This window comes from Notothenia rossii (assembly GCF_949606895.1).
Source record: "Notothenia rossii genome assembly, chromosome: 4".
Taxonomy (NCBI): Eukaryota; Metazoa; Chordata; class Actinopteri; order Perciformes; family Nototheniidae; genus Notothenia; species Notothenia rossii.
In genome coordinates, this window is record NC_136902.1 from 64,717,824 (window position 1) to 64,740,650 (window position 22,827).

Genomic DNA, 22,827 nt, shown 5'->3' on the forward strand with positions numbered 1-22,827 from the left:
TATAGGGGAAATAAAGATGTGGCAGAAAGATAGTCAATCATCAGGTTAATTAGATGGAATTTGTAGACTGACATGGTCATGTTTGGTTGAACTTTTATGTTTTATTGTACACAGTGATTGTAGTAATTGTAGCCAGGGTAAAACTTCACTCCCCCTATTGTCACTGTGCCTTTGAACTCTCTTTTTTGTTGCTCTGGGAGGAACTTCTCCATGTTGTTCTCTTTAATTTGAGTATATAATTAAAACATAGGCCCTTGCAACGCCTTTTTAAGAATAGATGTTCTCTTTTTTCTCAAACAGAAACAGAACCTCAATTGTCCAAAGTCTTCTTGTTATTTCTTGTTCTATTAGGGTTGAGTGCACTAGCTTGTAAAACGGGGGTCAATAGCCTTATGTCTTTTCCACTGTAATGTTTAAACTAAGCGTTGAGGCATTTTAAGTACTTTCAAACATTCTAGCTACCAGTGAGGTAACACAGAATCACCAGCCATCTGTCATGCTGTGATTCATTTGCTGTTCTTTTTTTTTGGATGCTGATAATAAGCAGCAGAGGCTTTACTAGATGTTTCCTCTGCAGCTGCAGATTTATTAAATATTTCAGTGATGACGCAGTGGTGGTTAGATAAATATTTGCTGTTGTAAGAAGTGGAGATTTGTGCCAGCCTCATAAGCTTCAGATGGTAAGTTATGTCTGCCATATATCACATTGCCAGTCAAATAGAAATGAGCTTGGACATGCCCATGTCTACTTAGCTTTTAACTACTTGTCCTTGAGTGGAGAGAAAGTATGGATCTGCTCTTAACCAGTAGACACGAAAAATTACATAAAAGTAGCAGTGTGTCAAGATATCACTTTCTATTGAATATCCGTTACTGCAAGCCTTAAAAATAAACATGCACCTTTGGCCTTCACATATACCCTCGCTATGTTTTCACTAAGCCTCTGAACTTTCCATCATTACATTTCATTTGTAAATTAAACATCCTACGACTGCGCGCAGCGAGGAACCTAGTCATTAGTGAACACATGAGATTATGTCTGCACTGCACTACTGTAAGCTGGTTTCCTAATGGCTCTGCCCGGTGTCAGAGTTGTTATTGTTTCAGTGATTTGGGAGGGTTGGCCCCTGGAAGGCGCTTAGGAAACACTGGAGGGGTCCAACCCCATTCCTCTCTTCTGTCTATCCCCCAGCCCCCCATGCTAACACCCTCTTCCTGCCACGTAGCACCAGAACACACTCTATATCCTCTGGAGACTTTTGGGCTACGTTTTGTTATTGTCTGCATAGGAGAACCTCTCTTTTCATCCATTGAGCAGTTTTCCCCTCTAAATGCCTTTTTATGTTTCTAGAACTTTAGATTTGTTAGTGATAAGAAAACTCTATTTGACTCCATTTGTCATTGTTCTGTTTTTCTTCTTGATTTGACTTGACTTGAGAAGAAACAATTTAAAGATCAAAGAGGCAGCAGGTTAGAGAGGAGGTCAGACACTAAGTTCAGTTCTCATTCATAACACTCCGTCCGATGTCTCACTATGGGATGCGCCTCAACGCGTATGCAAACAGAAGCATCAATCTCATTACGCCAATCCTGATTGGCTGATGATCTTGACGTCTACGTCAGGGAATCCACCCACCCTATCCCACCCACGCGCTACGACGCAGCGTCATTCAAACACCTCTTCTCGCTTCAGAGCACATCTCAAATTATCAGTAGCCGGGCTAGCTTAACGGTCCACAGACTGAACCCAAAGCTAACATTCGGTCGACGGGCGCTTGCCGGTTACTTTTTTGCTTTGCAAGAAGACTGAACAATATTAACACACCAGTTAATATTGTAATCTGCCTCGCCGTTTCTTTCTTTTTGAAAGGTTTGATTTTTTTTCTTCAAGCTAGTAACATACCTGTTGCTAGCTTTTCTTCCCTCCACACCGACACCACGCTAGCGAGGACGTTCTCTTTTCTCTCTCACACCAGAGGAGACGGAGATTAAAAAAAAAAGGTATTCACACACCAGTTAATATTCTTTAAAGAATAAAATCTACACCGTCGCTTTTTCCTTTCGGATTAACGACAAGGTTGGATTTTTTTCTCAGTAACGTACCTGTTACTAGCGTGTCCACTCCACGCCGACACCCCGGCGAACAAAGATGGACCCTTCTCTCCCTCACACCAGAGGAGTCAGGGACTCGGAGGCTCGGCTATGCGGCTGCGGGTTTAAGATCTCAGGCACAGACTCACACCAGGTCTGCTCGTCCTGCCTCGGGCTGGAACACGCCCAGGAGGCTATCGATAACCCCGGCTTGTGCGGGCATTGTGCCCGCTTCACCATTAAGAGCCTCCGCCGACGGCTAGCACGCCAAGCTAGCTTGTCGGGACAGGACCCCCTCATGTCCGCTGATTCGCCGGCCGGCAATCAAGACATGGTGGCGTCCGCCGCAGAGATTGAGCCCCGCGCTGTGTCAGGCTATGGCTCAATAACAGCGGCAGCCGCTGAACCGGAGCCTGCGCCGTGTCAGGCTGGGGTTCCCAACTGGACCTCACCATGGTTCCACCCGCGGAGGATGTCCTGAGTTCCTCCTGTCCGACTCGGATGAGCACGAGGATGACATCTTCGTTTCATCGGCTCAGGCTGCAAAGCCGGGAGCAATGTCCGCTCTCCCGGGCGACAGCAGACCAGCTTCGCCCTGCCTAAGTATGGACTTGCAGGCCGTGTGTCAACGCGCTCCGTCCAGGCTGGACATACCATGGCCTGAAGTGGCCAAGGAGACCTCCAGATCTCGCTACGAGGGGAAGCAATTGCCCCAAGCAGCGAGGACGAAGAGGCAGCCCCTTCCAGTCTTTCCGGAGATGCTGGACGAGGTGTCAGTTTCGTGGAGAGACCGCCCTTTCAGCAACAAGGCCCCAATCCAGGGTGCCTCCTCCCTGGACTGTGACGGTATGGAGAGACTCGGCCTGCTCCGCATGCCGCCCATGGAACCGCTGGTGGCAGCCCACCTCCAACCGAGGCTGGCTTCGACACCGAGCAGGAACCCCACGCTACCGGCAAAGGCAGACCGTTTTCAGTCAGCGATGACCGAACGGGCCTATAAAGCCGCAGCTTTGCCCGCCAGGGCACTCAACATCTCCTCGCTGCTGACCGCCTACCAGGCGGAGCTCTGCGAAGACTTGTCGAGCAAACCTGAGCCTGCCGTGTGGGACGAGATCGCAGCGATCACGGACATTTACCTCCTTGTGCAGCGCTGTGCAGTCCAAGCCAAGGGCAAAGCAATGGGAATTATGGTAGTACAGGAGAGCCAGGTGGCTCAACCTGACGAACCTTCCAGACCGGGAAAAAGAGGATGTTCTGGGCATGCCTATTGTTCCCGAGGGCACATTTGGCTCCGCTCTAGCTTCGATGCAGCTGAGATGCGAAGGAAGACGAGGCTCTCCAGCTCTGTCTCCCCCGAAGGGTCCAGCCGCCACCTTCAACGGTCCCGCGGCAGGCCTTCCCTCAAGCTGCCTCACGTCCTGCCCGGTTCAAGATACCGAAGCAGCAGAGACCACAGCCCGTCCCGGGTCCCCAGCCCAGGCACGAGGCGAGGATGAGCTGGCCAAGAAGATCTCCGGTTCCGGCAGCTGCCGCTCAGGCACAGCCGACCCAGGTTTTCAGCCACCAGGCGAGGAAGAAGAAGCGGGCGGCCTGACAGCCTCCTCTCCTCTCCTCGCTGGAAGTTCCCTATTCCCCAGCTCCAGAACACGTTCCAGTGTTAGATGCTCATGTGTTTTCGGGGTGCCACCATGCCCCCATCTTCCCGCCGCCTCGAGTGATGCCAGAACGTCATCCTCAAGTTCGCGCCATAAGGGAAATGGACTTAACATCAAAGACAGCAAGTTCCGCTGCCTGTTTAAGTCACACAAACACATGTCATCATTATTGTTTCCTAATAAATCATTTTCCACTGTCGTTTCCAGGCTTGAAGCCAAGGGCGCAGTCAATAAAAATGAAAAGAAAAACAATAAAAACATAAACAGTCTGTCGTTTACCCCTCTTTTGAGAGCGGCTACGGCCTCTCTCAAAAGGCGGACATTAGACGGGACGCCACGCGCTTGCGCAGTGTCGGCCGGGGTTGTCAACCTGGGGTATCACCGTGTTCAGACACTAGAGGGCCCCATAACACAACAAATAAAGACACAGAGGGCAGACGACAGAGATGTGACATCTCCGCTCGCTTTAAGAAGCGAAAAGTGGAAGATGCTCACAGATTCTGCTTGGGTTTTCAAGACTGTAACACGGGGCTACAGGCTCCAATTTGCTGTCACCCTCCCTCGCTTCTCGGGAATTCTGTATTCACAAGCCCGGGGAGAGTCTGCCCATATTCTGGAGCAAGAGATTTTCTCGCTACTAGAAAAGAAGGCTATATCGATAATACCCGCCGAACAGAGTCAGAGCGGCTTTTATTCCAAGTATTTCCTCGTTCCCAAACGGGGAGGGAACGGAATTCGGCCTATACTAGATCTGAGAGCTCTGAACAAATATCTCAAAATATACAAATTCAGAATGCTCACTCACACATCTCTGTTGCGTCTCGTGCGCCAAAACGACTGGTTCACATCAGTCGACCTGAAAGATGCGTATTTCCACATCCCAGTATATTACCCACACAGGAAATATCTGAGGTTCGCCTTTCAGGGTGTCTGTTAGGAGTACAGAGTCCTTCCCTTCGGTCTGTCTCTCAGCCCGCGAGTGTTTGTACGGTGTACGGAAGCCGCGATAGCCCCGTTAAGACAACAGGGTATTCGCTTGGCAACTTATCTGGACGACTGGCTGCTTCTCGCACAGTCGGAGCAAGAGGCTATTACGCAGACGAATGTCCTCGTAAAACACCTGCTCGATCCGGGTTTCATAATAAACACAGAAAAGAGCATGTTGTGCCCTTTACAGCCCGCCGGTCAGCAGAAAGAGTGAAAGCCTTCAGAGCTTGCCTCGCTCATTTCTGGCTACGCAAATATGTTCTCTTCAGATCATGTCTGTGGTTACTGGGGCTCATGGCGTCAGCCATCCTGGTGGTACGACTGGGACGCTTACATATGAGGGAGTTTCAGCGCTGGGTAGCTGCCCTCAGACTGGACCCCACGCGTCATGGCGCGCGGAGAGTGATGGTCACTATGAAATGCGTAATGGCCCTGCGCCACTGGCTACACCCGACTTTTCCAGTACGGGGCGTGCCTATGGGTGCTGTCCTATTGCGGAAGGTGGTCACCACAGACGCATGTCTGACGGGCTGGGGGGGTATATACGAAGGTCGACCTGTAAGGGGTCTCTGGAGCATAGACCTCCAACGGTCACACATAAATTATCTGGAGCTTTTAGCGGTGTTCCTCACCCTAAAACGCTTTCTGCCTTTTCTCAGAGGACATCATGTCCTCGTGAGGACAGACAACACGACCACAATATCGTATATAAACCGCCAAGGGGGTTTGCGTTCTCTCCAGTTACACATGCTGGCACGCAAACTGATCTTATGGAGCTGCGGACGTCTCCTCTCTCTGAGAGCGACGCACGTACCAGGATTGATGAACCTCGGGGCAGATCTGCTGTCCAGAGGTGTCCAATGGTTGTGAGTCAGCTGTGGCTGCGTTACGGCCGAGCCGCGGTAGATCTGTTCGCATCAAAAGAAAATGCTCAATGTCAGCTGTTCTTTTAAATGCGTGATTTAAACGCACCGTTAGGCGTGGACGTGCTCGCGCACGTTTTGGCCTCCGGTCCTACGCGTTCCCACCCCTGGCTCTGATACCCCCAACTCTGGCCAGAGTGAGAGAACAATGCCACACACTGATCCTGATAGCTCCGCACTGGCCTGCAATGTACTGGCTGGCGGAGATATATCAGCTGCTGTGCGGGCAGCCGTGGCAGCTCCCACTACGCAGGGACATACTGTCTCAGACGGGGGGGACGATATTTCAACCACACCCAGAGCGCTTGGCACTATGGGACTGGCCCGTGAGTGGTACAATCTGAATACAGTGGGGCTTCCTCAGAAGGTGATAAACACTATTCAGAGTGCAAGAGCTTCCTCCACCAGGTCTCTCTATGACTGTAAGTGGAGGGTGTTTGAGGAGTGGTGCCTTCAAAAAGAACACATCTCTTTTCAATGTCCTGTTGGAGAGATTTGATCATTTCTACAGGACCTAATTGAAAAACACAGAGCTTTCTCTACGACCAAAGTGTACCTGGCTGCTATTGCTACATGCCATGTGGGCTTTGAGGGAAAGACGGCTAGCCAACATCCTTTGGTCTGCCGTTTTATGAAAAGGGCTCGCAGGCTCCTCCCTGTTTCCAGGTCAGTGGTGCCCTTATGGGACTTGGCAGTGGTTTTAGATGGGCTCACTCGACCTCCATTTGAACCCCTGGAAGAAGCTGACATGAAACACTTGTCACTGAAGATAGTGCTGTTACTGGCTCTGGCATCTGCCAAGCGAGTCAGTGACATTCATGCGCTCTCTGTACATCCTTCATGCACTCAGTTTGCCCCGGGGCAAACGAGAGTGTTGCTGAAGAACAACCCTGCCTTTATACCTAAGGTGGTTGGCTCATGTACCCCCATTGACATTGTGGCATTTCCTCCGCCGCTGTGTTTCTCTGAGGAACAGCGGCCGAATTTGCTGTGTCCAGTTCGTGCTTTACGCACCTATATGGACAGGTCAAAAGAGTTTTGTTGCAATGACCAACTCTTTATATCCTGGGCTAACCCTCAGAAGGGCAAGCCAAGGCAGGCAACGGCTCTCCCACTGGATTGTGGAAGCGATTGCTCTGGCTTGTACGAGTCAGGGTTTGCAGGCACCAATGGGCCTGCGTGCTCATTCTACTCGTGGACTGGCTACATCCTGGGCTTTGTTCAAGGGTGTTTCCATCCAAGACATTTGTGCAGCAGCGAGCTGGTCCTCACCGCTCACTTTTGTCCGCTTTTACAGGCTAGATGTCTCTGCTCCAAGTGTGGCCCGCGCAGTGCTGGGCCCTGTCTTGAGACAGGGTTCTACCTGTTAAGTTCTGGTTGTTTTGGTGATTTTCGAGATAAGCATCTCTAGCAATACGGGAGTTTCAATATCCCATAGTGAGACATCGAACGGAGTGTTATGAATCAGAACTATAGGTTACTTACGTAACCCCAGTTCTCAGAGTAACATGAAGTGAGATGTCTCACCAGACGGCCCTTCTTGCTAAGGCGAAGCGAGAAGAGGTGCTTATTTTGAATGACGCTGCGTCGTAGCGCAAGCTACTTATAGGGTGGGTGGATTCCCTGACGTAGACGTCAAGATCACCAGCCAATCAGGATTGGCGTAATGAGATTGATGCTTCCGTTTGCATACGCGTTGAGGCGCATCCCATAGTGAGACATCTCACTTCATGTTACTCTGAGAACTGGGGTTACGTAAGTAACCTATAGTTTGTGTTCAACAGGGGGGGGGGGCGGCGTGTTAAAGGCCGATCCGATCGAGTGGGCGGGGGCAGGGCCTATGGGGATCTTCCATTTAAAGTCATGTTTAAAACTCAGTTAATGGGGCTCATTCACTGGCACTTCCACAAACAACAACCAATATAATTATTACATTCAAATGAAGTACATTATTCAAGTTTACATTAACTTTGGATAATAACACGGGAGAACGGGAGCCTCTCTTTTCCTCTCTCCCCCTCTCCCTCTCCTGACAGCCTGTCAGTATCGTCTCATGCAGCTCACTGATCCAGTAATGAGTGACCCTACAGTGAATAATAAACATATTTATAACTAGTTTAGCTTGTTCCAGAGATAGATAAAATAGCTAAGTGTGTTAGGTCTAACTCTTAGTGTGTTTTGCTCCGCTCACCGGTCCGTCACAGCGGGCGGAGCTGCAGGATCTCTGCTTCACACACGTTGCATATCGCTATTTTACTGTCTTTTTCGGACACCTTAAAATACTGCGAGACTGGTGAAGCCATTTTGCCGCGCACAGAGAAAAGTGTCATTTATTTTACGCCATGTGATTGGCTCTCACGATCGGCCTTTATAGAGAGCACCGATCGATCGGCAGAGAGTGAATATCGGCCGAGATCGATAGTCGGCCGATAGATCGGTGCATCCCTATCTATAATGCTTGTACCTGGAACACACCCAGTAAAACACCCATATGTCAACTATTGAGTGTAACCCTGAGGAACCTGAGGCTAAGACTGAGTTCAGTATTTTTGTTGGGTGATCACTAGACATTTGATATTGCTGGTAAAGGATTTTTCCGCAAACACTTGGATCACCCCTGCATTAGTTCTTTGAAAGGTCACAAGGATCTTTGTCAAGAGTGCTAGAATTACTATTTGTCTTCCTGTTCCCTGCTGATTTCTAAGTACACACAGTATCACCAGTCATCCTTCTTTGCTTGATCTGAGGTCAAGATACAAAATGATGAGGGTGTCACGGTTCAATATTTGATTTACTATACATTTTCGGCCAAATTTCGCTCAGATAATGCTTTGTTTTGTCAGCATGCCTATGATAAATTCACATGTACATGGAACTTTGATACAATTGACGTAAGAAGAAGCCAGCCACAAGAAGCCTTCGGGGCAGCCCAACTACCATCATTAACAGTTGCCCCATCTCCTCTCCACAATGCATTAAAGTCAACCCCCATGACACCTGGTAGATTTATACGCATCTTGCCCACTACAACCACCAGTACTTCTCCCTCTGCAACATCCAACAGCTCCCGGTCTCTATCTACATGAACATCGCAATCAGCTGGCAGCAAGGCCCCAGAGTGGGCCCTTGTCTATGCATTATCATCAATTACCTGACCCTGATTTAGTAGAGGCCGTGCCTTGCTGAGCAACTTACTCCATTACTTATCCCAGTACAGGGAGCCGCTCCTCCCCTCCTCCCTAACTCTCCATCCTATTGGAGATCTGGATGTCTCCAGCCAATCCTCTCTTATCAGGCGTTGGTGATACAGAACACCACCTTGGGTAAAGGAGGTCCTGCAATGAATAATTGACAAGCTAGAGGCCATTAAGAGCATCAGCCTGAAGGGAAGTGGTCATGTGACGGGCGGATAGGTCTTTTGTCACATCACATTTAAAGCCAAGAGTAGGGATGTGCGCACATGATTTGCTCAGCAGTGTGGGTGCAAATGATTTTAGACTGGTGACAGGAAACAAACAGACGGGATATAAATATCACTGGATTGTCTCCATGATTTTATTGTGCTGTTGAGTGTCTTTTTCTGGCCTGGGGCTGAGAGATTAAACTATCTTGAAATGATTTATGATACGATCCTGCATGATAGCAATGAGACATTTTATGTCCATTAAAATGATGTTCTGTTAAAGAAACACCTCGGAAGAAGAGTCCTAGGATCCGCTGTAGCTTAAAATGTAGGTCTGAAAGAGTCCCACCATGTAATTATTTTACACCAATTCAAGTTGCACATACTCAAAAGCAGAATGCAACAGTATGCAAATATGCCTTTTGTCAATTATTTGGTTTTAAACCATATTTTTTTAAAAGATGGCAGGAGAAAATAGGATGTTATTGAAGGCAAGAAGTCTGCTCTACAGTGGTGAAAAACAACAAGCAGCACTTATCCCTCTTGGCCAAACTTAACCGTACCTCTATGTGCGTGCCACAAGTACCGCCATGATTTTTTTTAAGCACATTTTTTTGGGGGGATAGCTGGAAACATGGTCACTTAAAGTGGAAATGGTTCTTTATTTAGAAGAAAATGTAAAAAGAACATTGTGGCTGAGTATATGTAGGACTTTGTTTGGTTTCCTTATATCATTGTTCTACACAAAAGGGTCTGTTCTGCAGCACCTCTTTTCACCCTCTGTCTGAAACCAGAGCCCAGACTGCAGAAGTAAACAAAGGAGTCCAATGGAGGCGTTTTTAGACAGGGGGGAGTGTTTGTGAAAGAAAGTCCCTCTGGAGGGAACACAGGGAGCCTTTGCAGACCATTTACATGCACAACAACCTATAGAATGCACATCAGGGAAGGTTAACCCCCAAAAAGCACAATGCAATGTTTGGAAAGTCAATCCTGATTGGACCTTATAGTTATGCAATGTTTTTGTTTTCAGAGAAGTTAGTTGTGTGAATGACCAACAGTTGATGGAAAGCTGTTGTTGAACTGTTTACAGGTATTTCAGTATCACATATCTTTTTATTTATTCAAATATCTGTTTCCTAAGCCGTTGAGATTCGTCAGCCGCTCTCTCTATACTCAGTCTTTTTTCTTTATCAGTTTATATCTGGCGTCGACACTTAGCAGCCTCCTGGGTCTTGATGGAGTTGCCTAAAGTGATTCCCTACCCATTTGTTGCAGAGTGGATATTTGGATCACGGCCCGTCTCTCAGAAACCATCTCCACCGTCCTCCTGAGAAGACGAAACCAGCTCACTCTATTAATCATGCAGGAGACTATACCCGTACAGTGTAAAGATTCAATTGCAAAGTAAATGGATTAGAGGAAAGTGAATTGCCTTATTGAGGTATAGAGTATAGGCAGGAAACACAGGGAAGGAGAAGCTGGACTGCTGACGGTAAATAGAATCGTTTGGGGAGTGAGGGAGCGACCTATGGAAAATAGTAATAGCAATTAAAGAAATCAGCATTTGTTAGAATTCTTTGTGAAATGACTGTCATTTTTTCTTTGAACTCAGTACCCAGGATAACTCCGTTTAAGCCTTGCTTTGTATTTGGCATACAATATATTTTGGAGCCTGTGTACAGTTTGTCTGAAAATTTGGAGATGCTGATGTCATTTTATGGAATTAAAAAGATATATAATAAGGACAATAATCTCTTAAGTAATCACTCATCTGCTGCGTTTGTTGACATGAAAACTGAACACTTGGTCTCTATTCATCTTAATTTGCCCTCATAAATGCATAGATTAATGCATAAACATTCAATTAAATAAATGGAAATTCAATGTTTTTCTTTTCAAAATATTTTTATTAATTTTCTTGTTCAACACAGAAATCCCACAGATAGGCCAAAACAGTATCACAATGAAGTGAGTTGTGCAAACATGTAGTATTACATACAAAAAGTGAAGACATTTTATAGAAAAAAAAAACAAAAAAAACCACAAAAGAAAACACCATCAGCAAAGTATTGTGAGCAAATAATTATGCCGGAGGTGGCCCCTCCTTCCCTCCCTCCCCATCCCTCCCCATCCCTCCCCGTTTCAGTGGATGATCAAACTAATTATATAGCACATTGTCCAGAGTAGAGAATATAATTACTATATGTTATTGTATATTAGAATAGTCACACTGTTTTCATGTCAAGGGCCAAGTAACCACATCAAGTTGCTTTGGTCTTATTAAAGTAAGCCAAAAAGGGACCCCAGGTCTTACAGAATTTCTCATCAGAGCCTCTGATTGAGAAGCGCAGCTTTTCTAAGTGAAAGCAGGACATTATGTCCCGAAGCCATTGGTTGCACGTGGGCGGGGCAGCGTCCTTCCATTTAAGTAGAACTGCACGTCCGGCCAGAAGCAAGGAAAAGGAAACCATGCGGCGTTCTGAGGGTGTCAAGTGCAGAACACCTACAGTGATTGTACCAAACATAGCTACCAGGGGGTCCGGGTCTAGTTTTTGATTTAGGATGTTGGACAAGGTAAGGAAAACGTCTCCCCAGAATTCCTGTAGGCGGGGGCATAGCCAGTACATATGAAAGAGGGTAGCAACATTGATTTTACATTTATCGCAAGTAGGGTTCACATCTGGGAAGAAGCTGGACAATTTAGCCTTTGAGAAATGCGCCCTATGTACTATCTTAAACTGTATAAGGCAGTGTCTTGCACAGAGTGAAGATTTATGGATTGATGTGAGGATTTTGTCCCATAAGTCATCCTCCAGGGACTGCCCCAGGTCATGTTCCCAAGCCAGCTTAATACTGACCAAGGGTGCCTGAATCAACGTGGAGATGTTTCTGTATAGGGTTGACATAGCCTTTGGAGACATTGGGTTAAAGGAGAGGAACATATCAACAGGGTTACTATCCGGTTCCTTAGGAAAACACGGCAAGATAGACCGCACATAGTGCCTAGCCTGTAGATATCGAAAGAAATGTGTCTTAGGTAGATTGTATTTCTCTGAAAGTTGGTCGAAAGACATGAAATTACCATTTGTAAACATATCCTTAAATTGACTGATACCCTTCCCGTGCCAACCCTGAAAGGTGGAGTCATGTCTCGATGGAACGAAAAAATGGTTGGAAGCCACAGGGCTCAGAAGTGAGAAATCCTTGTGACCAAAAGACCTCCTAAACTGGAACCACACTTTCAGGGTATGCCGAACAACTGGATTAGCTATCGACTTAGACGAGAATTGACTGAGTGGTGACCCAAGGAGTGCTGGGAGTGAGACATCACCACAAGACTCCAGTTCCAAGGATGTCCACGCTGGCCTGTTGGGTTGAAGGTAGAAGTGGCGCCAGAAGGTGAGGCAGCGAATATTAGCAGCCCAGTAATAATGGCGAGTGTTCGGGAGGCCCATGCCCCCATCCCTCCTGAGTCGTTGCAGTAGTAGTTTATTAGCTCACGGTTTCTTGTTTTGCCATATATACGAGGAGAAAACGGAATCTAAGGAAACAAAGAAGGATTTGGGGATGAACACTGGCACCATCTGGAATAGATATGTGAATTTCGGGAGTATACTCATTTTGATGGAGTTTATACGTCCGGCAAGGGACATTGTGAGAGGAGACCACTGCTGTAGCAACGTTTTCACCTGGCCGAATAGGGTCATGAAATTTTCCTTAAACAGATCTTTAAATTTTCGTGTAACTGTCACTCCAAGATAAGTAAACTGCTCACGTTCAAGTTTAAATGGCGAGTCTTTGTAGTCTAAGTGGAGTGCTTCACTATTGATTGGAAACAGAATACTTTTGTTTAAATTTAGCTTGTAACCAGATATGGAACCGAACTGCTCTAGCAGAGATACTGCTGCTGGCAGAGAGGTTGTTGGGTTTGAAATATATAGCAAAAGGTCATCTGCATACAAAGACACCTCATGCACCGAGCCCCCCCTTGAGATACCGGCAACGTCTGCACTTTTGCGGAGAGCAATCGCTAGCGGTTCAATAGCCAAATTAAAAAGGATTGGACTCAATGGGCAACCTTGGCGTGTTCCGCGGCCCAGGGCAAAAGGTTGCGAGCGTGTACCGTTTGTTTGGACTGCGGCGGTGGGAGAAGCATATAATAGATTAACCAAAGATATAAGTGATGACCCAAAGCCAAACTTCTCTAAAACTGTAAATAAATACCTCCATTTGACCCTATCAAACGCCTTTTCCGCATCCAAAGCCACAACACATTCTGGGACGTTTCCAGTTGGTGAATATATTATATTAAAGAGACGCCTGACATTGAAGAAGGAGTAGCGGTTTTTCATAAAGCCAGTCTGATCGGATGATATTATTAGTGGAATGACACCTTCCAATCTGCGAGCCAGAACCTTGGCTAAGATTTTAGCATATGTGTTCAGCAATGAGATAGGCCTGTAAGAGGCACATTCAGTAGGGTCTTTCCCTTTTTTAGATATAAGAGTAATTATTGCCTCGTTGAGAGACGGGGGGAGCGAGCCTAGCTGAGAGGATTCGGCCAGAACGGTTGTCAAGTATGGCGAGAGAAGCGTGGAAAACTTTTTTTAAAATTCGGAGGGAAACCCATCTGGTCTGGGGGACTTTCCAGATTGCATTGAGGATATAGCTATGGTTATTTCTGCTTGTGTTATAGGTACCTCCAGGGCCTTTGACAAATCCGGGGGAATAGTTGGAATGGGCAGAGAGTCGAGAAAACTCTTGATTCTTGGATCGTCCCCATCAAATTGGGAGCAGTACAGATTAGAATAGAAGTCCTTGAATGCAGTATTTATCTCTGTAGGGTCTTGTGTGACATTGCCACTTTGTGTATTAATACTTGTGATTAGTTGTTTTGACCGCCGTCCTTTCAGCTGGTTAGCTAACAGTTTTCCTGCCTTCTCGCCATGCTCATAAAATGTACTTTTGTTTTTTAGCAGAATGTTTTGAGTCTGGTAGGTAGTAAGTAGGTCAAATTTAGTTTTGAGTTCCAGTTTAGTGTTATATAGCTCAGGGGTCGGGGTTAGAGCGTATTGTGCATCAGTTCCTGAAATGTTGGATAACAGGTCTGAACGTTCCCTTTGGGCTTTTTGCCTTTTGTGAGCGGTGAATGAAATTATTTGTCCTGTTAGGTAAGCTTTAAGTGCATCCCAGACCATGAGAGCAGAGGTATCGGATGTGGTATTCATTTCTAGAAAGAAGGTGATGTGGTCCTTCAAGTATTTTACAAACTCATCATCAGACAGTAAAGATGAGTAAAAACGCCAGTGCCTTGTGGGCATCGGTACACCTGAGAGTGCCAGTGACATCACAACAGGTGCATGGTCAGATATAACAACACTCTGGTAAGAACAAGAACGGACTTGGGAAAGTAGTCTTATCAATGAGAAAATAATCTATTCGAGAATATGTATGATGAACATGGGAGAAAAAAGAATACTGTTTCTCTTTTGGGTGGAGGAACCTCCATACATCTGAGATACCACACTCTGAGAGAAAGGATTGAATTTGTAGTGCTGATCTACTCACTGCACCTGGCTTGGTGGAGGAGCGATCCAGCGCCTGGTCCAGCCAGCAGTTCAAGTCCCCTCCAAGTATCAAGTAGTGCTGGCCCAGGTCGGGAAGATTAGAGAAAAGGCGTGCAAAGAAGGCAGCGTCATCTATATTTGGGGCATATACGTTAGCCAGGACAACGTTCATGTTAAATAATTTCCCAGTGACGATTACAAATCTACCGTTCTTGTCAGCCGTAATATCGAGTGGTTCAAAGACGCCCCTTGCCACAAGGATAGAAACCCCTCTTGCTTTTGCCTGGAAGGTAGAATGAAAGTGCTGCCCCGCCCAAGATGCCAGAAATCTGTCATTGTCTGCAGAACGCAAATGTGTTTCTTGAAGGAAGATAATGTCAGCGTTGAACTGCTTCAGATGATTGAGTACTTTCCTTCTTTTAATTGGGTGGTTCAGACCCTTGACATTCCAACTCACAGTGTTAAGAGAGCGACTCATAATATGTTAGGAGAGAAAAGTACTGTTTGTATAAGGTTGGTTTGGTGTGGACCATTTTATGTTTACTATCCAAACCAGACCATTGTAAAGAGAAAAAAAACAATGTGCAATTATTATAACCTCCCCACCCTGTCCCAAAACCCAAAGAAGCTTCCAAAGAACTCAGAAGCAAAATAAAATTAACCATACCCCAGAAAGCAACTGTGTTAATCAGTTGCAAGCTCTCCCCAAAACTTACCATCTGCAAATCAACTTCCCTGCACTTGCTATCTCAGCCCCAGATTGATACAGGTACCTCAGAATCAAAGCGTTTTTAACTTTAAATGTATTTTAACAACCTTACACACAAAGAGGTTAAACAAAAAGCAGTGCTCGGGGATGTGAAAAAAAAAAAAAAAAAGCATACACACACACACACACACACACACACACACACAAAACATACATAACAAAATGGTAACTAGATGATAACGAAATAAGTGATTCAAATAAACAATGGTAAACAGCAATATTAATTATAATACGAAATAGTAATAACGAATAACTAAGCATTTGGAGGGTCAAAATGTGACGTTCTTTTCAGGACACACACACAGCCGAGGGATTCGCGACTATATGGAGCATAGGTGGCATATCTCAATGCAAATCACTCCGAATAGAGTAACAGTGACTGGGGGTTTATTCATAACAGAAATGAATAAATAAATAGTCACAGTAGTGTGATGGGAAAGCATAAGACTGTACCTCGACATGTATAGTATGAAAAAAACAAAAAAAACTGCAAAGAGTGTCAAAAAGTCCTTCTCCACAGCTTTATAAGACTTATTAGCTTGTTATGGAGTGGTGTATGAAGCGCAACGGCGCTCATAAAACATAGATCAAACCTGCTATTAAAGTTGGCCATCACTGCTCCTCTCTAGTCGAAGACTCCGCCGCGTTACCCTGCAGTGTTTTCAGGAAAGATGTACCGTCCTCCACCGATGCGAAATGCTTTTTCCCCCCGTCTTTGGTTGTGATCCGTAACCTCGTTGGATACAGGAGTGATGGTCTCAAGCCGCGTTGATAAAGTGCCGACATCACCTCCCGGTACGCCGCGCGTTGCTCCACGATCTCTGGGCAGTAGTCTTCAAAGATAGCCACGGGCTTCCCCTGGAAAAACAGCTTTCCCCGCCGCTTCCGGGCCTCCTGAACGATCAGCTCTTTCGTCCTGAAATGATGGATGCGGGCTATTACCGCTCTTGATCTTGACCCGGGACCTTGCTTGGCCGTCAGGGCTCTGTGTGCTCGGTCCAGCTCCGGAGCTGTAGTGAGGACTTGGTCACCCAGAAGCTCCACCAGCAGTCTCGAAAAAAAGTCTGTGGGACGTGCACCCTCAATCGACTCCGGTAAGCCAGTTATCCTTATGTTATTGCGACGGCTGCGTGACTCAAGGTCTATAGCTTTAGCCTTTAGCTTGTTGTAGCTTCCTTCCATTGCTGCACACTTAGCCTCCAACTCTTCCATTTTGTCGCTGAGCTGATTCGCGTTAGTCTCGAGGGAGGTCAGGCGGTTACCGTGGTCTGTGACTGTCTCCTGGACAAAGTCTAATTTCGCTTCCAGAGAAGTCATAGCCGACTTAAATTCCTTGGAAAGTGCGTCTCGGTGCTCCTCCAGTAGCTTAACCAAGGACGCCATGCTAGCTACGGCAGTAGCCGGTGCCTCGTCTTTCTTCTCCTTTTTGCTTGGTTTCGAAGCCATTTAGCCGTTTCAACGGAAAGTTGATCGTTATGCGTAAAATAAATAAAACAATTAAACAAAAATCCCCGCGTTGTTTACAGGTAAGAGGTTTAAAAGTTAGTTGTGTGTTAAAAGTAGTGGGAGCTGGAGAAACACGCGTCTACTCCATTCCTCGTTGCCGGAAGTTCTCGAAATTCAATGTTTTTAAATATGTTATATCATCAAATTACATTACGGGTAGTAATACATTATGAGCGGCAAAGAGAATCAAATGAAACCACTGGCTGTTGGAAATGAAAATGTCCTCTGAGTAGGGAATAGTATAGCCGAGAGAGAGACTTTGTACAAAGTATTTTTAGAAATGTGTGCTCATCCATACTTTCTTTGATGAAGAGCTATATAACAATTCATATATATATATTTTTTTTTAATACAAAAATAGTTTTTGTCATGCTTTGGTTTTAAAAATGAAATGGCAAAAACATCTCCCTCAACAAAATGGTGACTCTAACCTTGGGAATTGGTACTTGCTGAGAAATGTGTCATCTGCGCAGCCCTAATGTTAAAATATAAAAAAACTGTGGGTTAAGATGAAACCAAGACTAAATGCTATCATCCCCTCACACCTGTGTTGTGCAGTCTTGTATAAAGTGATGGGTGCTGCTAAAACATGTCATTATGTGTACAAATGATGTTGTTCTGAGTGTACCAGGTTCAGCAACTTTTATCTCCCCACAGTCTATTCTGAAAAAAAATCCCAAACTATTTCCTAAGTTTTGTTGCAACCACCATCACACCCATAATGCAATATGGTATTTTAGAATGCGAGGAAATCCGTTTTATTGGCCAAGTATGTGAACACAAACTAGTTATTCAATGTATTTTTATGATCTCGATTTACTTCCAAATAAATATACATAACAGCAAAGAACCGGTACAACTGCTTTGTATACAAGTATGAAATATGTATAGTTAAGAAGAACAATAAATAGAAAAGTTGTTTGACTGTTGAACTGATTTGAATTCATCAGTGACTGCCTGTGGAAAGAAAGTGTTTTCTCATCTGTGAGTTTTGACATGCAGTAAACTATACATATATTACATTACATGTTACTTGTAACAAAGTGACTTACATACTCAATACTGTGGGCAATCCCCACAGGAGCAATTTGGGGTGAAGTGTCTCACCCAGGGACCCAACGACATGCAGTGGGGTTTGAACCTGTGACCCCCTGATCCGAACACAAACGCTCTATCCACTGCGCCACACGCATATATATATCCATATATAAACCTATGGAACTGTTCCAAAGGTATCTACCTGATCATAGATTGACATCAAAGTCCTCCTGCTGGACATTAGTGGTTAAGTCCTTTCAGAAGACAAAAGACGTAGCCCAGCTATTCCCCTCGCTTGTTGAATATTTAATTTCAGACAATTAATAATTTACCTCGGGACAACATGGTGGATTTCTCCCTCTCAAAAATGCTTCCTGGCTGATGGAGGGAAAGGGCGGGTGGAGGATTATTCCAAGAAACCTGCATTTTTATAAAAACTAGGAATTTGTATTCTTATAGCAAACAGATTTGAAATGCTCATGCATTGCCTGGTGAAGTTCTCTTCCGTTACTTTGACTTTGTTTTGAAATGTCATGACCTTGCAGGGCTTAAATATTTCACCTTTGACACAGTGATGGAGATTCCACTTAATAACTGAGCTAAAGGAAAGAATTCAGTCCATATGTTGATGACTATAGGAAATGTGATGCATGTTGGCAGCAGATTGAACTAATGGAGTGAAGGGGGATTTATTCAGCAAGGGGATCTGCTGAGGGAGGGAAACCAGGAAACCATCTTTTATATTGCCTCTGGATTAGATTACAGCCAATGAACAAAACTGAGGGATAGACTTGTCTGTTTAAACCGGCCATTTGGGGAAAAGTAGGAAAACAGTGCAAATATAAATGATAAAGTAACAATAAGGTACAGATCCAAAATAAACAATGCCAAACAAATCCAAATGGGATAATGATAATGATAAACCTTGGCTGGTTTAATGGAGATTAGCTAAATGAGATGTATGTACTTTTGGTTTTGACATTGCACTAGACCAGGGGTGTCAAACTAGACTTCTACTTTCAGACGTAGTTAATTATGAAGTTATTACCCTATCCGATAATAATCCAATGCAGAGGCAATAATGTAATATAATACATTGTTTTATATATATTATATATTTAAATATGTATTTTTATAGTCTTAAAGTTACAACCGGCCCTTTGAGTGCAACCCTAATATTAATGTGGCCCGCGATGAAATTGAGTTTGACACCCCTGCACTAGACCATAATATAATATTGACCACATTTCTAAATTATACATTTTTACTAGGAATTCAGAAACTATTGCGAGACATTAAATATTTTTGAAAGAATGAAACTACTTGCCAAATCAACCCTCTTAAGGTTTAAACCGTGGATGTTTGGCAACAGGATATGTTTTTTTTCCGATACAAGCTGAACATCTTTCTGTTTTTCCAGGGTGGAGAGGTCCACAGATCAGGTCATCAAGCCCGTCAACATGGAGGCCTTGTCCAAGTGGGTGGGGAAGATCCCAGCTGACGTGGTGAGGGACATGGCTGTCATTGCTCCCATGCTGTCCAGACTGGGCTACGACCCCCACGCCAACCCTCCCAACTACGGCCGGCCGGACCCCAAGGTCCTGGACAACACCAGAAGGGTGAGTCTGAGCCAGAGTGACCAGTGTTACAACCATGTTCAGAACTGTATTCTCAGTCAGTCTAAATTAACACTTTTTGAGTTATTAACACAATTATCAATAAGGGGCTCGCAGTTTTGTAATAAAATCATTTTAGTATATTTGCTTTCAAACTAAAACTTTGGATGAAAAGATCAATACCACTCATGTTTGAATGGTAATTAGGAAGCTACAGCTAGCAGTTGGTTCAAAGGCCCTTCTTGAAGTATAACACCACAACTTGTCTGACCTTTCTTATAGATTAAACTAACACTACAGTATAAGATTCATTAATAAGTGAACTTCAGATGTGCTAATAAGCAATCATTTGTTCCTTTCCTTGGGGCCCAGGTAACATGTCCTACTGTTTTTTAGTTTCTAAGCTAAGCCTATACAACATGCTGCTGGTCGTTACAGGGCTTCTCAAACTCCGGACCAAGGTCCGGATACGGACCGAACTGCAAATCAATCCGGACCGAACCCTGTGTCCCATTAGTACGGAGCCCCTAAAAGGACATGGAAGAAAGAAAAAAAAAGGGAGAGAGAAAAAAAATAAAGTCAGGAAAACGGATTCGCCAATCCGTTTTCCTGACTTTATTTTTTTTGAGAAAGTTACCGATGCACCAAGAAGGAAGTGGAACACACATTAGACAACCATTTCATTGCAGACTGTTATGTTTACGTGGGGAAATGACAGAGCATACATTATTTGAGATAGACTATATTTTGAAGTCAGACTTAATTTTATGGACATTTCGGCCAGCGGTGTAAACCAGTCTGCTTTGATCTATGAATTAATGTCCGTGACTCGCAGAGTACCTGCTTCCCCCGCAGCTTTTTTATAGGGAAACAAACACTCCGAACACACACACACAGAGCCAGTGGCGGACTGCCCCCCCCCGCGTTGACAGTTTACGTCGGCTGGGCAGGGTGAGATTCCCGGGCTGTTTTTTAGTCCCAGTCCGCCCATCATGCGTCCTGATGACCGGCGATCTCCTTCATAAAACTAATAAAAGGGGGAGTAATCGGGCAGTTCGGTGTGTGTATAGAGGTGTGTGTGGTTAAAACTTAACAGCCTGTGGTCACTCTTTATAGCTGTTCAATGAAGGTAAACACAGAGTAGGCGGTGCGTAAAAGCTCTTTGAGCGCTGGTGCTGCTCTTCTCTGAGTTACACGTCCCGCTGCCTCCTGGAGTGACCACACACCCCTGGCCGAAATGTCCTTAAAGTGAAGTCTGAGTACGAAATATATCTCAAATAATGCACTGTCATTTCCCCACGTAAACATAACAGTCTGCAATGAAATGGTTGTGTCCTGTGCGCTTCACTTCCTCCTTGGCGCACCGGTAACTTCCTCCCCAAAAAAAAAAAATAAACAGAGAGAAAAAAAAAAGTCAGGATAACGGGTTAGTATCTCGTGCGCACGAGATACTAACCCGTTATCCTGACTTTTCTTTTTCTGTTTTTTTTTTTTTCATGTCCCTTTAGGGGCCCCCTACATTAGAAATAAAAAACAAAACAAAGAAAAACCATCGGATTCTGATGTAAATCTGACCTATTATGCTATATTGGAAAAAATACATTGTAGGGCCATACCTATACAAAACATGTCTGTGAAGTTGTTTGCTTAAAATACCAAACAGATCACCCATTGTAGCCATGCCTCATACTGCTCATACCCCTCTTTTTCAGCCCGGTTAGAGAAACGCGGATTTTGGGTCCTTAGCTTGAAAAAAAAAAAAAAAAAAGAGGAGGCGGAGCTAATGCCTGATCAGAATTCTACCGGAGATTAAGTTAAATTCTGCTGTGATAAAACGCCATCCTGTTCTTATCCACATCAAAGATTATTTCTGAAACAGTATGGATCTCAAATGCTTTTTCTCTTGTGGGTTTATCACAAGGTGAGTTCCTTTTTTTATTTCCTGCTTTTTAAAAACAAATGTGCTCATCAAGTAGGTTAGGTCTGAGTGTTATCGAGGCTTGCTAATGTAAACAAAGACAAGATTACGTTCAAAACAAGTCAGACATTGTTTCTGATAGCAATTTTCTGTGGGTCCCCTGCCGATTTGATGTCAGATCGGCAGCAAATCTGTATCCGCTCGTTGTACCCCTGTTTTTAAAAGATTTTGGTGCGGAGAAAAAAAGAGAGGGTTTTATTTTCTGACGCTGCGTGGGTTCCCCGACGCACCGGAGACACATATTTATGTATAAAAGACATCACAAAGTGCATTTTGCATGATAGGTCCCCTTTAATGTATATTTTCTTGTGTCTGACGCGTTGTGAGAATGAACGTGGATATATATTTACTTGTGTGCGTGAGCGTGACACGCATTGCAGACCGCAAGTTAACCGCAACTTTCTAATGCTTCTAATGCCATTTTTGCTGAGGTTCAAGGCATTGGCTACAGACAAGCAGTGCCATTTCTCCCACTATTTCAAGTGTGTGTGTGTGTGTGTGTGTGTGTGTGTGTGTGTGTGTGTGTGTGTGTGTGTGTGTGTGTGTGTGTGTGTGTGTGTGTGTGTGTGTGTGTGTGTGTGTGTGTGTGTGTGTGTGTGTGTGTGTGTGTGTGTGTGTGTGTGTGTGTGTGTGTGTGTGTGTGTGTGTGTGTGTGTGTGTGTGTGTGTGTGTGTGTGTGTGTGTGTGTGTGTGTGTGTGTGTGTGTGTGTGTGTGTCGTTTACGGACAGGCAAGTGCTTGGACCAGAAGGGGGTCCCCAAATAGGCGGGGACTTTACTGGCATTTATCCGGACCATTGACCTTGTATAACATTCACAAGTGGCCCTTTAACAAAAAAGTTTGAGTACCCCTGCTTTATATTAAGTGGCCAGATATGAGGGTATTCATCTTCTCATCAAACTCTAAGTCAAGAAAGAGTACAAGCATGTTAACCAAAATGCTTGACTATAACTTTAAAAAGGCCTTTCGCTATTTGAATTTTAGCCCATTCACTGCAAGTGAAATAAACTAATTATTATATTATTATAATAGCAATGATCTGTTTATCTATATGAAGAAAGGCTAAAAACTAAAGTCAAATAGAATTGTGGATTTGGAAAACGTGACACCCCATCATTCAGTCTGTACCAAGTAGTGTGCTCACCACAAGTGCATTATGATGCCACACTAAAACAGATGGAAACCAGTGGTTCTCTGGAAAATGGTCAAAAGAAATGCACTTGCAAAGCATTTCCAGGAAAAGGACAATTACTGGTTGTGTTTCTGAGTGTCAATCACAGTGGAACATAACAACT

General features: G+C 44.7%; 1 protein-coding gene across 2 annotated transcripts in view; it reads left to right on the forward strand.

The window, feature by feature from the left end:
* The window catches only part of tpst1 (tyrosylprotein sulfotransferase 1), a 56,420-nt gene that overhangs the window by 19,530 nt on the left and 14,063 nt on the right, over positions 1-22,827 (forward strand). For both annotated transcript variants that reach the window (XM_079677760.1, XM_079677759.1), the window contains exon 3: positions 19,360-19,558. In XM_079677760.1, coding sequence (XP_079533886.1) covers positions 19,360-19,558 — 199 coding nt within the window. The remainder of the gene's footprint in view (positions 1-19,359; positions 19,559-22,827) is intronic.